Source organism: Hylaeus anthracinus, unplaced genomic scaffold, assembly GCF_026225885.1.
Source record: "Hylaeus anthracinus isolate JK02 unplaced genomic scaffold, UHH_iyHylAnth1.0_haploid 0, whole genome shotgun sequence".
Lineage (NCBI taxonomy): Eukaryota > Metazoa > Arthropoda > Insecta > Hymenoptera > Colletidae > Hylaeus > Hylaeus anthracinus.
In genome coordinates, this window is record NW_026533254.1 from 19,207,232 (window position 1) to 19,223,875 (window position 16,644).

The 16,644-nt window shown below is 29.8% G+C and overlaps 5 protein-coding genes across 6 annotated transcripts; 4 read left to right on the top strand and 1 right to left on the bottom strand.

Annotated features, from left to right (window-relative positions):
* The first annotated feature begins 96 nt into the window (after positions 1–96).
* Positions 97–3,962, top strand: LOC128894698 (pre-rRNA-processing protein TSR1 homolog). Its single transcript, XM_054156621.1, has 12 exons — positions 97–403; positions 495–765; positions 1,179–1,425; positions 1,502–1,699; positions 1,765–1,989; positions 2,056–2,224; positions 2,292–2,498; positions 2,585–2,808; positions 2,906–3,169; positions 3,238–3,348; positions 3,426–3,633; positions 3,713–3,962. Exons 1-12 carry the CDS (start codon positions 292–294, stop codon positions 3,868–3,870), a joined length of 2,394 nt encoding a protein of 797 aa, XP_054012596.1. The 5' UTR covers positions 97–291; the 3' UTR covers positions 3,871–3,962.
* A 138-nt stretch (positions 3,963–4,100) lies between these two features.
* Positions 4,101–5,549, top strand: LOC128894725 (uncharacterized). The gene is made up of 5 exons (XM_054156677.1): positions 4,101–4,241; positions 4,352–4,450; positions 4,529–4,800; positions 4,869–5,084; positions 5,157–5,549. The coding sequence occupies exons 1-5, from the start codon at positions 4,217–4,219 to the stop codon at positions 5,418–5,420; spliced, it is 876 nt and encodes a 291-aa protein (XP_054012652.1). The 5' UTR covers positions 4,101–4,216; the 3' UTR covers positions 5,421–5,549.
* Positions 5,550–6,523: 974 nt separating this feature from the next.
* Positions 6,524–7,721, top strand: LOC128894733 (MICOS complex subunit Mic10-like). The gene is made up of 4 exons (XM_054156689.1): positions 6,524–6,678; positions 6,783–6,971; positions 7,062–7,109; positions 7,341–7,721. Exons 2-4 carry the CDS (start codon positions 6,872–6,874, stop codon positions 7,493–7,495), a joined length of 303 nt encoding a protein of 100 aa, XP_054012664.1. The 5' UTR covers positions 6,524–6,678; positions 6,783–6,871; the 3' UTR covers positions 7,496–7,721.
* Positions 7,722–7,814: 93 nt separating this feature from the next.
* LOC128894675 (SANT and BTB domain regulator of class switch recombination) lies at positions 7,815–12,915 on the top strand. The gene is made up of 11 exons (XM_054156590.1): positions 7,815–8,304; positions 8,534–8,654; positions 8,899–9,595; positions 9,691–10,071; positions 10,282–10,548; positions 10,616–10,910; positions 11,041–11,269; positions 11,355–11,610; positions 11,690–11,871; positions 11,955–12,067; positions 12,781–12,915. The coding sequence occupies exons 1-10, from the start codon at positions 8,275–8,277 to the stop codon at positions 12,065–12,067; spliced, it is 2,571 nt and encodes an 856-aa protein (XP_054012565.1). The 5' UTR covers positions 7,815–8,274; the 3' UTR covers positions 12,781–12,915.
* LOC128894682 (gamma-tubulin complex component 3 homolog) lies at positions 12,198–16,397 on the bottom strand. 2 transcript variants are annotated; one of them, XM_054156608.1, is made up of 12 exons: positions 16,364–16,380; positions 16,159–16,286; positions 15,673–15,839; positions 15,441–15,573; positions 14,843–15,257; positions 14,252–14,754; positions 13,950–14,142; positions 13,618–13,822; positions 13,310–13,531; positions 13,090–13,221; positions 12,677–12,907; positions 12,198–12,565 (listed from the first exon to the last, which is right to left on the bottom strand). In XM_054156608.1, exons 2-12 carry the CDS (start codon positions 16,235–16,237, stop codon positions 12,389–12,391), a joined length of 2,457 nt encoding a protein of 818 aa, XP_054012583.1. In that variant the 5' UTR covers positions 16,238–16,286; positions 16,364–16,380; the 3' UTR covers positions 12,198–12,388. The 2 variants fall into 2 exon arrangements, with proteins under 2 accessions (XP_054012583.1, XP_054012576.1); XM_054156601.1 differs by having other exon boundaries at positions 16,159–16,397.
* Between the last annotated feature and the right edge of the window lie 247 nt (positions 16,398–16,644).

Sequence of the window (16,644 nt, forward strand, 5' to 3'; positions counted from 1 at the left end):
TATAAATGTAACCAATATCAAGGACGATAAATGTATTGAATAAGAATTAAATGTACTTTAATTGTGAAAAATAAACTTATACGATATGTTCAAATATACTGTATATATTTTCAAGTCAAAAATTGAATCAATTGTATAAAATCAAAAATATGTATAGGGAAATTTGATATTGACCCAAATATTCCTACAATCTACAATGCTCTGAAAAAATGAGAAAATATCTCTTGAACGATACACGTGGGATATTGTAATGTTATTGTTTTAATAAACTATTCTAATACTTGAACAAAAATGGGAATAGACAAGCAAGAAGTGCATCGAGCTGGCGGATTTAAACAAATAAACAAGCAACACAAAACCGGTAGACATCGTAGTAAAGGCTCGATAAGTAGCGATGTCAAAGGTATGTACAATTTAACCTGTCATTTAATTTTGTAATTAAATTTATTTACTGTTTTTTACCTTTTCGTATATTTGATTTCCTTGATATGTAGGAAAAGTTGGGGTAAAAGTTGTGTCAAAACGTATACACAGAATTCTTGGCAAGGAGGCACGAAGGCATCAGTCTTCTCAAATTAGGAAAAAGAAGAGAGAAGATGTATTGCAACAGAAAAGAAATCTTGGCGGATCTCAATCTGCACCTATTCTTATTTGCGTTGTTCCGTTACAAGAGGATGTAGACATTCAAAATGTGTTATCGAGATTAACAAAAATAGATGAAACTATAAATATTGCTAACAGCCAATGTGGTACAACGCATATAAGGTAGCATATATACTGTGAATTATGATAATTATGTACTTTATCAATTATTTAATGATTTTTTTAGTGTATCGAAGGTGATCACTGAGCTTTTTGAGGTAGAAAATAATTGTTATTCACTTTTAAAATAAAACATTCACAATAGAATAGAAAAATTTCTTTGTTAAATATTAATTTTAATAATATTTGACCAATATTTTAACTACACGAATTATTGTCCTGTATTAAGAGTTCTGTTTTATTGCCTTTATTAGAATAAAAAATTGTAGTAAATATTATTTGCTTCGGTTAGCAATCTAGCCCCTCTGACATACTTCAAAGCTGTTGAAATCAATGGTAACATTGATAAAGTACATAATTACTTAAATTGCATTAATTAAAATATGAATAATTCTCTACTAAATTGTTTACATTAGCGTTCCTAGATTCAAGCAACGCTTCTCAATTGTGGTACCACCAATTGGCAACTTGTTTGCCACATTAGATGCAGCAAAAGTAGCTACATCTATCGTGTTCGTTATTTCTGCTATAAATCACAGTGATAATAGTCAAAGAGACGAAATTCTTGATGAATGGGGCAAGACAGTCATTATGGCATGTGTAGCTCAAGGCTTGGCTACTCCTGTAGTAACACTTACGAATGTTGAAAATCTTCATGTGAAGGTATCATACTGAAATTTATTTTGATATTACTCCTCGCAAACGTGATTTGCGTTGTTTTATATGAATGAAATTACAGAAACGTCAAGATTACAAAAACCGTGTACAGTCAGCAGTTTCTAGGTGGCTTCCTGAAGAGAAAATTTGTCAGTTGGATACACCTACCGATGCTTTAAATATTTTAAGACGAGTCGGATCTCAAAAACAAAGAACCATATCTTACAAAAATAAGAGAGCTCATCTGTTAGCCGAGGAAGTAAAATTTAAATGTAATAAAGTAAGTACTGTAGTAAACACTTTTTATGGTGGTAAGAAATCACAAAGAATTTCAATATTTTATAGGACTGTACGGAACTTGGAACTCTTATGGTCTCAGGATACCTTAGAGAAGTGCCGCTATCAGTCAATGGTTTAATACATATACCTGGATTTGGAGATTTTCAAATGTCTCAAATTGATGCTCCCGAAGATCCATATCCAATAGAAAAGAAACAAAGAAAACATTGCGATGCAATGGACGATGAACCATCCACCAGGGTTCTTGAACGTGCAAATCCAGAGAAACAAGTATGAATAGAAAACATTGTTATCATGTAACTTCTAAAATTAAACATAGTGAATTTATTTTTCTAGGAATCTCTTGAAAGCGAAAATATACCTGATCCTATGGATGCTGAACAAACTTGGCCTACAGAAGAAGAATTGGCCCAAGCGGTAGCTGCTCAGAAGAAAAAAATTTTAAAGAAAGTTCCAAAAGGAACTTCTGAATACCAAGCAGCTTGGATCCCTGACGAAGATGGAGGTATTTCTTACTTTTGGCAATCAGATTTATGGATTCGTATGCATAACGTATGTATGTTATGTTTTAGAGGAATTAAGCAATGGATACTCGGATGATGAATCAGAAGACAAGATGTCTGTGGACGAAGCAAAATCTCAAGTGGACAGTGAAGCAGAAGCAGAAGAAGATGAAGAATATGAAACAATTACTGTCTCAGAAGCAGCTCCCGATGAACAACGGTACGACCAAGATATTGATATAATAGAAGAAAAAACAGCCATGGAGAAATTAAAATGTACGTTTGTCAAATCAATAGAAATCATTTTTTATTTCATTACGGTTTTGGTTAGTCATATAACTTGATCTGTACTTCAAATATAGTAGCAAAATTGGATGCTCAATTTCCTGACGAAGTGGATACGCCTCAAGATATCTCAGCTAAAGTGAGGTTCCAAAAATATCGTGGATTGGAATCATTTAGGACAAGTTCGTGGGATCCAAAAGAAAATCTTCCAATCGATTATGCTCGGATATTTCAATTTCAGAACTTTGATCGAACGCGTAAACGTATATTTAAAGAATCTCAAAATATTGAAGGAGCTATGGTATATTTTTATTTATAGTATTTATCATTGACCTCATTAAACATAGTATTATCTACATAGAATACTTAAAATAAATATATGTATTTTTTTGCTGCAGCCTGGTTGGTATATCACGATTTATGTTACAAATGTTAGGCGAGATCTTTTCACTACATTTTGTACATTGGAAAATCGCCCGTTAATTGTATTTGCTTTACTTCCGAATGAGCACAAGATGTCCGTTTTAAATTTGGTACTAAAACATACCAATATTAGTCCGCAACCAATCAAATCTAAGGAACGATTAATATTTCAATGTGGATTCAGAAGATTCACTGCGTGTCCAGTATTTAGTCAACATACAAATGGAAATAAACACAAGGTTATATTTAAACACGTTATAAATATTCTGCATTACTTCTATCGCTGAAAGTAGAATTTGTTTTCCAGTATGAACGATATTTTCAACCGGAGAGTACAATTGTCGCAAGTATGTACGCGCCAATTATTTTTCCACCTTGCCCAGTTTTATGCTATCTTGAAAGATTGAACGGATCATTGGTAAGAAAAATACAGCTGTAAATTATCGTAAATTGCTTCTAACTTAAAAACGTATTGAAATGTATGGAATTTTATAGGAATTGATTGCAACCGGTAGTGTTTTGTCTGCAAATCCAGATAGAATAATTGTAAAAAGGGTAGTTCTCAGTGGTCATATATACAAAGTAAATAAACGATCAGCAGTTATAAGATTTATGTTCTTTCACCGAGAGGACATAAATTGGTTTAAGCCGGTTCAACTACGAACAAAATACGGTCGTAGAGGTCATATAAAAGAACCATTAGGTAAATTATTGTTTCAAATTATTTCACGTTTTGTTAAGTAAAATAACTACACATTCGCTACTATTACCTTTATCCGTAGGTACGCACGGTCATATGAAATGTGTATTTAATGGTCAATTAAAGTCACAAGACACAGTTTTAATGAATTTGTATAAACGAGTCTTTCCAAAGTGGACATATGAACCTTTATTGTTAACACAGTCACCGCATCAAGAAGAGGGCATGAACGTGGAATAAGATCCATCGATCGATAATTTCAATGTAAATACAAACGTACATGAATAATTTTTGAAAAATAAAATTTTTTCGTTAATTTCACGATTTATAAATTGTGTTTCATTTTCCATCCGTATTACAATTTTTATAATTACATATTAAACGAAATTTTTCTTTTGTATTCAAGTATTTTGAAATACCCACAAAATATCTTTGATAGATTATAGAGTGCGTCACATGACACAAATTCTATCCAATCAGCTTTGTCTAAAAGCATGTGTACTGTTTGAAAGGTAAATAATATTTAGTAACAATTTCATTACGAAAATTTATATTAATGGTATCGAAAATTTAATTTGAGAAAAAAATGGATTTGGATACTGCTTATATTGGTAATTACCATGACGATATTTTCGGAAGATTATAAACGTATAATAAATACAGTAGTATGAAAAAAGTGAACCTAAACTTTCATTTTGAAACAAATCTCTACTTTATATAGAACCATTACTGGAAGACTGGTTGGATGGTCTTCAAGCAGTTATGAAAGAACAGGAAAAACTTGTTAAAGGCAATGATGAATTTTACATGCCATTTGTAGGTAATTGTTAATATACATAAATTAAATATTAATAGTTTCATTTTAACAATATTTCTGTATATCGAATTATGTTTATAGCCATACCAGCTCCAATTATTAGTGCAATTTTTAAAATAACAAAACACCTTGATTTGGGACCAGATACTAAATATATTGCCATTCATCTGTACGACAAATTTATGTGCAATTATTTTTGGGAAGTGTACAAAGATGAAACTACTGAGCAAACAGAAAATTCTTGGTCAAAAGTTTGTAAGAAGATATCCAGTCAATCAAAATTGTACCTCATGTCATGTTTGCAATTAGCTAGTAAAATGGACTCGCACTCGACAAGTTTAGGAATATCGCAAGTACATATGTATACAATTTTTTCTCTAAATATATAAATAATACTATTCAATATTTTACTTTAATATAGGTACTTAACATTTTACGATGGATCGACAAAAAATCAGAGTATACAAAAAGTATAATTTTCTTATCAGAATTTAAAGTATTTAAAATGGTAGGATTTAGAATGCCATTTTGTACACCATTGAATTGTATAGAAATTCTTTTAGCTGCAACAGGTCTTATGAATATGCCAAACATGCAAGATCTAACTACAAGTTTGTTGGATTCAGTTTATTTACAGGTATGAACTATTCAATATATACTTTGGATATAATGTTGTTACATGGTTAATAAAGCAGAAATATGTTTATAGCGGGAAAAACTGTACTCTAATTTACAATGTTTAGTACAAGGGCATACTGCGACAACCGATCAAGAAAAGAGGTACCTTATAACGTTGGAATCCAATACATTATTTTTGGGAGCTTCGGTAGTTCTTTGCGGAACATTCTTCGCACGTGTGGACAATGAAACAGCTAAAATTATCGCCTTAAAGTTATCAGAATTAGTAAATATAAAAAAGGATGATATCTGGAATATGGCCAGTATACTTCTTGTGATGACACTTCAAGAATAAATGTAATTTACAGAAATATATAAAATATTTCAATAATTATTGTCACTTTTCAATCCAGGCAACTCTCGATTTATAAACATTTGCTACAGTGAATATCATCATTCATAAAATATTTCTTCAAGTTGCTGATAGATAGAATTAATTATCTATATCTATAAAATATGTATATTGACAAATGTGTAGGTAGTCACTATAATTGTAACTCATTATTTTTGTAATTAAAGTTAACAAGTTATTACGACGTAACGTATATGTAAATACATATATTGTAATAAAACGTACAATAGAAATTATTAAATATTGTACATATATACATGTTGTTAACCCCTTAAAATCGCTATTAATGCATACAATACGTACATAAGTACATATATATAGATGTGTATTTTATAAGTTCAGAAATGCAAAATATTCACGAACCACATTATATAACGAATATCTTAAAACGGAATTTGTTCGTAAATTTAATTATCTGTTTTAGATAATATGAAGGTGTTTTATCATTATAATTAAAAGAACTGAATATACCAAACAGTTTTTCAGTTTCAGAATTTATTTAATGGAGGATTTTAAACAAAACTTCACTTGATTGTCCTTTGATTAAATATGAATCATATCAGCCTATTTCGATTTAATTTGATTTAGTTTTATGAACCATAACCAATTTTGTTGTCATTTCGGTCGTCATCTCGAAATTACCACGTGCTCGATTTCACAACTACTACGTTGGATAAAATACTACTTGAAAAACTAATTGCAACTGTAATTGTATCAATTACTCATTTTTTTTTTTGCTAAAAATCATAATCAAATAATAATTTAAGAATTTTATAATAGAATAGTGTATCGTTATTAATACTTTCTGTATTTGAGTTTTGTTTTGACTAGGACGGAGTGGGAAAGAACTAAAATTTGAAATTGAACGTGGAGAAATTGAAAACCCTAGGTTTCGAATAAATCTGAAGTTTGTCAATGTGTTTGTCTCGTTTCTTTCTTTGAAAAATGTTAGAAAGAGGAAACAAGACAAACATATCAGCAAACTTGAGATTTATTCGAAGCCTAGGGTTCTGCTTGTCACTGGTTGCCACTGGTTACCACCAGATTGGGATTGGGTGGATTGGGTGCTGTTGTGTGCCCGAATGGCCGTTTAGCACCGTTTAGTGGACGAAACCTGGTAGCGGTAGCCTTCTGAGTGCACCCACTGGCGCACCCAGCGTCACTTATTTGAACAAAATGGGAGCGTAAAATTGCGTTGGCTGTTAGCAAACATTTATATTTAAATATTAATACACACACACACATACACACGCACGCACACATGAATATTATCGAAAGGCCAATGATTCAACAAACTTCTTTCAGATTATTTTCGTAAATAATCGATGTTACAATAATTGTCTGTAAGATGGTCACAATCTCATGTATGACATAACACCAGCACAGATCTATATATGAACTTTAATACACAAAACATGGCTGGTACTACTTGGTCGGAAGACGAAATTGGACAAAAATGGGATCGATGTTTCACAGATGCTCTTTTTAAATTCGGTAAATGTCTTTGAATATTTATAATCGTTACTTACATTTGAAAAGATATTTAATGTTTTTTTTGTTGCTAATACAACGGTATTATTTTAGGAGGTGGAGTTTTCCTTGGTGGTGTATTCTCTCTATTTTTCTTCAAACGTAAGATTTAATTATATTATCTATACTGATCTAGAAAGTGCATGTAATTTTTTAATGTTGATAAAATCTCGTAATTTATATGATCATATGTTTAATTGATTTATGTTTAAATCAGTGAATTAATGACACTAATATTTTTGAAGGTTAAGTTAAGTCGAAGTTTTACTGTATAGAAAATGATAGGGTTTTCAAACAAGTCTAATCAAATTAACTGTTAATGTACATTTATAGGAAGACAATGGCCCATTTTAACTGGTGCTGGTTTTGGACTAGGTATGGCTTATGCAAATTGTCAAGAAGATTTGAATTCATCAGTGAGATCACAACGAAAGCCCAAAGATTGCAGCAAGGTTGTATCCAAAGATGAAGTTAAAAAAAGTCCTTAGCAAGTTCCGATGAGAAAAATTCTTATGCTGTTACAGAATAACATATAATATACAAATAAACTAGTTGAACTTGTATTATAGTGTCATATGGAATAAAATTATTAATAATTTTACATTATTATGTTCCACTTAATGACATAAAATAAAAAATTAAATTATTATATTATATTATTCATATGATTTAGAACAGATAGTTAAAATTGAAATATACTACATTGATTTTACACATGCAATCTTTTATTTAACAATGCAAACCACTTAATAAAGTTGGTCTTAGTGATTTTTGTATACTTATTCCTTATACTTAAATACTATTTTCTTATAATATTACAATAATTATGTTTTCTTTGATCTAATTTGTACTTTTGTTCTTGTAATTTTTATTGTTCAATCTGGTGATTGGTCCCTTTAGTATTATGGTTTTTCAGCTATTTCTTTACAGAAAATTTTGATTACTCTGCTGCTTATTCACCTGTGAAATCTTTTGTACATTTTCCCCTGTTTATTCTATTTTTTTTCTAAATATTTTTTTAATACATTGTTACATTCTGTGCTTACTAGCGCACTCTATCAAAGTCTTATGAGCTAAGAATGGGATCAATAGCATTATATATTATGAAATGTGAAATATTTTATTACAGTAATGAATACACTGCAATAATTTTAATTTATGGAAATGTATATATTACTTGTTGATTATTCACTGTACCAGTTGAAGATATTAATTTTCAGGGTGAATCAATTTGTAAAAGAATGCAATTGTTTTATCAATAGTATGAATGTGTTCATCTCATTTCCAAGCAACAAACGTAAACCTTTACATTAATATCAATTAATATAGTTATAATTTAGAAGCAAACTATGTTAAGTACAAATTTTTGAAAGTTGAGTAAAAAATGTTAAGTTAATTAACGTTATATATCTAATTTCTATTTAAAATATTAAATTTAAAAAATTTGAACTTAACATAATTTACCTCTGAGGTATGGTATACATGTATGACAAGTAAATGTTGTAGATTTATCTCTATTTATTTAGATCCAGCATAATAAATACCTTTATTTGTTGAGTAAAATGGAATTAAATAAAATTAATGATATTTCATTTAAAACAAATATACATAAATTATTGGGAGCATTAGATTCAACAACTGCCAAAGGTATATGTAAATCAATTGATATATTCTACTCCCAAAAATAACAACTTTTGATATTGCACTCCCATATTTCTTACCTTTTATGCTTTTATGTCTTATTCTTATAGTAGCATTTATGTAATGTTTATTTATGTCTCTTTAATGTCATATACTTTATTTAAAGGAAAGTATCGATGTTTATAAATTTTGAGTTTCTTTAAAATAGCACAATTAGATTAAATGAAATAATAGAGAATATATGCTTTAGACTTGTCAGATATACTTCAAAAACTTCGAGATAACAATCATCCAAAGTTAACAGTTGGAATGTTTTTTGAATTCATGAAAGTTGCATATCAAGTTGGCGATAATTGTGAAAGTTTAACTACAATGTTAACAACAGACAAAAAACTTGATTGGAATAAGTTAGCAAAAATTAATATATGTTTTGAATCACAGAACCATAACATAAGTGATGAAGTACTTGTTGAGAGTAGTATTATAGACAAAAATATAAGTACCGATACTGAAGAGAAAATATTATGTGAAACATTTGACAATAATGTTAAAAATTGTATGCATCCTATTGAAATTTCAAATGTGTTGATCCCAAATGAACAAATACATAGTTATGAGCAAAATACATTAGCTGATGTTGAGAAATATAATGAAATTGCAGAAAGTATATATGATACAAAAGTTGCAAGATCCATAGATAAAGTAGAAAATCTTTTAATAACGTTAATAAAGACAAATTTAAGTGATATATTACATGAAGGTTTATTGGATTCTGTGTTACCATATCTGATTCCAAAGTCTACGATATCGCAGCCAATTATCAAAAAGTCTATTACAAACACTGAATTAAAAAAATGTAATTCGTTAAGTAACAATATTGAAACATCAATTACAAATGTAATGCACAAAGAGAAAGATAAAAATAAAACAAATAAAAAAACAATAGAGTAAGTGCTTAAATAGTTAATATTAATATAATTAAAATTAAAGTTAATAATGATTGTTTATAGAATTATTAATAATTTGTTCTATGTCTACACAGAAATGAAGTGGAAATTCATGTTTGCGATGAAGAAAAAAATATAAAAAAAAATTTCTATTGCCCTCAAAAGCTGCTTATTAAAAAAATGCGTTACTTTGCTGATTTAACAGCAGGTCAAAAATTAGAAGATATAGATATATCAGTTCACTGTGATATTGTCATTTTTGATTGGTTAATGAGATGGGTGAAAAAGGATATTATAAAAAAACCCGAGTGGCCAACTTTGGAGCCTAGTAATGTTATTCCAATAATGGTATCTGCGTCTTTTTTACAAATGGAACCACTTTTGGAGAATTGCCTGCAATATTGTCACGATAATATGTCAGATATATTAAAAACATCAACAATTTTAACTTGTTTAGATGATAATCTTCTTACAAGGTATTTTACTTTTGACATATTTGTATTAAAGCTTCCTTGGTAAATCAACGTATGAGGCTGATGTGAACATATAAATTAAATAGTTATTAAGCAATGAAAAGTTTTTGTACTCTTATCATTGAAACAGTATTCATAATACATAGAAAAATAAATGCCACATATTTTATCGTATCCAATATAAATAATTTTATATACAATAATTTTTCATAGATTAGTAGAGCGATTTACCAATGAAGATGTTGAAGCATTAAAAGACAAAAAAGATAAAATCCAAAGTAAACTCTTCTGTAAATTGATAATGTCGCTTGCTGAAGTAATGCCGGATAATAGAAAAGGCCATTACAGTTCTCTAGCTACGTTATTTAAATGCAGCAAATGTGGGAAAAGTATCATTCAATCGGTCTCTAATTATGTACCATGTATTTCGAGTGCAATGGTAATCGATAGTCATGGATATATTCGCAGTAAACATATAAGGTAAAATAATGATGTTCCGATTTAACGTGGTAATATTTATCATTCTAATAAGTCATATGTTATTTAGAGATTTATCATGGAGTTTAGATGATTATATCATTACTCTTCGAACAGAGTTGCGTTCTTGGCGTAAAGTATATTGGAGATTATGGGGTGACTGTCATTATTTGTTTTGTACACAGTGTAATATATATTTTTCAATCAATCAAATTGATTGGTGCTGTTGTCATGCAGAACATCCACAGTTTTTTATTAATGAACAGCAAAGATCTATGCCATTTCCTTTAGGCAGATATCCATGTTGTAGTCAACGAGCATACAGATTTGAAGTATTACCAAATCGTGAAGGCTGTAGATACAGAGTAAGTTATTCAAGGTGGTAATATTAGTTTTACATATTAAACTATTAATTATACGTAATATATATAGAAAATCTATATAGGACATATAGGATGTCCAATTTTGTTGCATATTATTTTTACTTTTTATTAGGAACATATTCCAGACATTAAAGCGCAAAAGGATATGTGTATATTAAACATCTTCACAATACATAGAGAAATAATAGCAACGGATCCACCACAATTATTTTTTCCAGAAAGAATTACTAGATTAGTAGCATGTGATACATCAACTCAATTGGGAAAATTAGTGTATAAGGACATAATGTGGTGGGTCGGTATAGATCTTACGTTACAACGTCCAAAATTCGGACTTTTAGGTGTGGATTTGTAATGTAAAATTTTAATTATATTTTGTGAAAATTTTTTTATTTCCAATATTTATTTTTTATATCCAATATTTAGGAAAACTATGGAGCGGGCTAAGATTTCGACGATCATCTCAAATACAAGATTTACAGAAATCATTACAAAAAATTCATCAAATTTCTGTTACTGATACTTCATCATTTGCATCCTCAGTCACAGATAGCGATGAAGAAGATGATGTTACAATCGATGAAGATAGTATTGACGAATCATATAATAGCGAAGAATCACATGCATGGTCTACTTTAAGATCAAAAAATAAGATTAAGAAAAAATTAAGAAATCAAACCACGTGGAAGTATTGATTATCAGCTGAGTTCATCGTCATTAAGTATCTCGTAATTACTGACAGAAAATTGATCTTTTTTCAGATATAATGGTCGATCTTGGAGTAGCAACTTAAAAATAAGACATAATCAAGATAATCAAAGAGAATTTGAAGAAAAAACAGCTTCACAGATGATAGCAATACTAATAAAAATAGTGTCTGCAGATTCCTTTATATCAATGAAATCGTCAAATAAACACAATCGGAAAAAGAACCAATTATGTGGTATTACTTTATACTCATTACTTTATAAATCAATATTTTAGTGTACGTACTGCATTTATTATAATTAATACTGTTTGGAATAGGTGGTACTTATGCAAGATTGGAAGCAGAATTTCGAGACCAATTAAATCAATCATATAAAAGCAAAAATATAACAGGAAAATACTTTCTGCGCGTGAAATCAAATAAGTCATAAGTATATGCCACATTCATGAAGTATATATAGGGTGCTTTGCTTCTTTTTTGTTTTATAAGTAGATATGTCAAAACGTCTTGATAAAATTTAAGTAAAAAAGTAATTTTCATAACTTGACTCGTGGAAAATAATTACAATTTATAGGCTTTTTATTAATCAGTCATGTGTACATAGAGAAATGAAAAAAAATAAATAATTATTTAGAATATTAATACAAAATAATACATTTATCACGTTTAATTATCAATTATGGCTGGAGTTGTTATGCGCATTGTTACCTAACTTGATTAGAATTATTAATCAAAATTTTGTTGGCATTTGTTACTTATAACTAAGAAAAATTTGATCGCTTTGCCTACGGTGTAAATATGTTAGCGGCACAACAAGGCGGCTATCTTTACTTTTATAATATTCGTTGAAGTCTAACCGTACACTTAGTAATTGTAAAGAGACATCTTCAGCAGATGCAAGCATTATAAGAAACTTCTTCACTCTATCCTGTAAAAGGTTTATATGATAAAATTTCTCTTCATTATCTTTAATTAACATATTTTCTTTTTCAATTTGAAAGTAAGAAGACTTGAAACGTTTTTATAACATAAAAATTACCTGATATGTCCTTGAAAGTAATCTGAGTTGAATAGAAAATGTGTTTAGATATTTTAAAAAAGCACTTTGACGTTTAGTAACTGCTGCATTGTTAATATTTGCAGGATCTAACGAGGCGCCGTCCTTCATTCTCGCCTCATATTCTTGTGTGGCCATCGTAAGAAACGTTTCTTCGAGATTCAGCAAATCTAAGATTGGACCATATACTGAACGCAAGTGGTCCATTAACTCCTGCAAAATATTCCTTCTATTAGTATGTACATTAGTATGTTTACTTATATAAATTACTTGATTGGAAACAATTACTTTTTATCCCTAGTAATTTCATTTCAAATTTAGAAATTATTCACAGTAGATTCTTTATTTGTTAGATACTTATTTTGTATTCAATATTACAAAAGCGCAATACTTACTTGGGATTTCTCGTCGAGTAAAGTACCACGCCTTACTGTGTCTATGAAGTAAGTATGCGCCGTAATTATATCATCCAATGAGGCTGCTTGTCCCAACTGCTTTGCAAATGCATCCCAAGAACACTCAATTACCTTAAAATATTTTATATTAATTCACTCTTTATGCCTCACTTCATGAACACTGTACTTTATATTATAATAAGCCTAGTGTTAATCTTACTTCAAATAAGAAGAAATACTGCATTTGGTGAACCAAGTGAACCATACTGCTTGTGATTAAATGTATGTGAGTCTGGATCGGTAATACTTCTGGCATTTTACGAAACATCTTCGCCGAGGTTATTTGTCGTTTCCAAATCGCAGACAATATAGATTCCATCCTTTTTGCTCTCCATAAAGCAAAAAATATAGTTTGATATATTTGTCGACACGGTTCTAAAATCTGATTATTTGAAATGGTTAACGGTTATAAAGAAAATCTATTGTATTAATGAATATTTTTCAAAGAGTAAATTTGTTTGCACGCACCGTTCCAATGGGGCCATCTACATTATAATCAAGGATAAAAACATCCCATCCTTTCTCATTCTCCGAAGGTGCCAATAACCTTACGTCTAGTCGTCTATATACATCTAAATCATCTATTTTCGAACTGGTCGCTCTTATCCCTGTTTCCAGAATAGATGATATATTATGTGGATATAAAGAACTGGCAGGTTTATCTAATTCTGGTCTAAAAAACAAACAGATGTATACACGTTAGAATAATTCAATATAGTCGCATATTTTAATAATAATTAATATTTAATAATTAATAATTAATATTTAATATAGAAATCTATATAAATAATGCCGCTTACTCTAATAAATGCATTAAATGTTGAATAAAATGCCCTTGCCCTAGTAACAAATAACCTTTGATTGCATGTAAATGATCCATGAAGTGGTATTGTTTCATTAATATTTCAACTACTCTAGTTGAAGTTTCTTTAAACGCTGCATCCATCATTGTTTGTAGTCGACCATCGGGATCCATGTCGAACAGAACATCAACTGGAAAAAGATATAAAAGTTATGGAAAGCATTAGGTATATATTTCAACTTAAAAAGGAAAACATATTTTTTAGGTAATTATCGTAATAATTGAAGGTATTTTATTTACCTTTATATTCCTCGCTAAAATTCTTAAACATTTCTGTATGTTTTCCTTGCCATGGAGTAAAATCTTTGCATACTTCACGTAAAAAATTAATACTTTTACCCGTTCCCAAAATTTTTTTAGCTTGTATGTGTGTAATAAATGATGGGAGCATATTGTTGCGAACTTGATATTTTTCATGCCACATTCTATCTCCAGTAATATCAGCACAGGTTTCAATAAAAAATTCTCTGTATGGATCATCTAATTCACCATCAGCAATCCACCTTATCAACATATTATATAAAGGATCACAAACATTTTCCAAGATCCTTTTGACTAACTTTTTCACACTGGCATCACCATGGTTGCTAAATTCATATACAGCAGAAACGAGAGCACCACCTATTTGTCCTTGACATGCTCTCACTATATTTGCTAACCATTTTAAAGTATCTAAAGGCTCATATGCCCAAAGGTGCAAATGGGATAGAGTAACTCTATATAATCCAGATTGAGATTGAGCTCTATTACATATTTAAATACATTATTATATACAATGAGGTGTTATCGATACAAACATTATGTATCTGCATATTAAATTTCATTCAATACCTGTTTACATCTTCTTGAATAATAGCTATAAATCTGTAATATTCAGATAACTCTGAATGCAATGCTGCAACAAAACTATCAGCTACCTGACCACTCGAAGCAGCTGATATTCTTTCTAATCCTTTTTGTACTATATTATGTAAATATCCAAGTTCACTCAATCTCAGAGTAGCATTTTTTCGTGACCTGTCGATATTAATCATTGGATCTATTTGGAAACCATAATTGGAGTCCAATTTTAGTATCTTTCCTTCGATACCTTGAAAGGAATATATGAGATCCTGAACCAATACATCTTCTGAAATATACTCATCGCCATATATTTTGTTACTGGTTGTTAAAAAATCTCTTGTATTTTTATCTGTGACATTTACAGATACAATTTGCGATGGTGCATAAGTTTCTGAAGTCTGTCCTACATATAAAAATAAAGTATATTAAATAAACTAGAATTATATATTACTTTCCAATTGCATGAATTTATTTAGCAAGTAAAAATCGGAATATGTAGACAAATTTTTCAGAAAGGATAAGAAAATCTTACGATATAAATTAAGAATATTGGAAACTACCTTTTTGGATACTTTATATTGCTTACCACTGGTAGATGCAACAGATGGGCTTAGACCTAGCTTCAAGTCAGGAATCAAGAAAATTCTATCCTTTAGTTGTTCCGTTGACTGATACATGTTCAGCAGAAAAATGAGGATCCGTGCTCTATTCTTTAGCAGCTAAAGAAAAGATGAACAAATGTAAATAACTGAAAATTTGGTATAAACAATATAATTCCCAAAAAACTAAACAGAAATCATGTAAAATTTGTACCATACCCCTGCTTTCAAGTCGTTATACAATTTATCAAATTGTGCTTCATCGCAAGGTGACAACTTATCCTTTATGTGACTGACCACAGTAATTTCATCTTCTTGTAAAGTTTCCAGTCCTTGAGATGATGATAGTAATCCAAGTGAAAAACGCATCCATTTTCTAATTATTTCTGAAATCATTATAAATAAATTAAACAATGCAATTTACCTGATCTATTGTTACAATCATAAACCAAACACTGTCCATTACTTAAACGAGTCTGTTGGTCTAGAATATCTGACCTAAAGCATCCATAAAGAGGATATCGGCGAATGAAGAGAAAATTGAAAGCAAGGGCTATATAAAACATTTTAATGTAAATAAGGAAACTAGATGTTATAGTTATGCTAGGTAACTCCGCACCCTTATGATAAAACATAAATAAGTAATATGTACAGCTTGGTTAGTACGAATTCTTAATTATAAATAAAAAGAGAATATAATCTTACCTGGTTTTTGTTCTCCACGAATAGAAATAATCATTTTCTGAATAAGATCACCGACGGTTTCTGCTTCTATTGCATTCATGTTTATTATTGTTTATCACTGATGTCAAACCAATTTAACTGTTATCTTACTAAAATAAATTGTATATACATTTATAATGTACAATAATAATATTTGCATTGCAACATAATTAAAAATTGACAGTACCAAATAATGTAACCAATTTACGCGCGCACATCAAATTAATCATGAAACAAGAATTATATAGAGAAAGTTTCAAAAGGCAATAAAAGGTATTTTCATTGCACGGTGAAAAGAACAAACTAATTTTCGGAATTTGGTCAGCCCTCTATCAGGAAAACGCTCAAGTTTGTCGTAAAATAGTTCTTCTTTATCCTGGTAAATGGCGCCATCTAACATTTTTAAAAAGAACTAATCGAGGACAAACTTGGACGTTTTCCCGATAGAGGCGCTGACCAAAGGTCGAA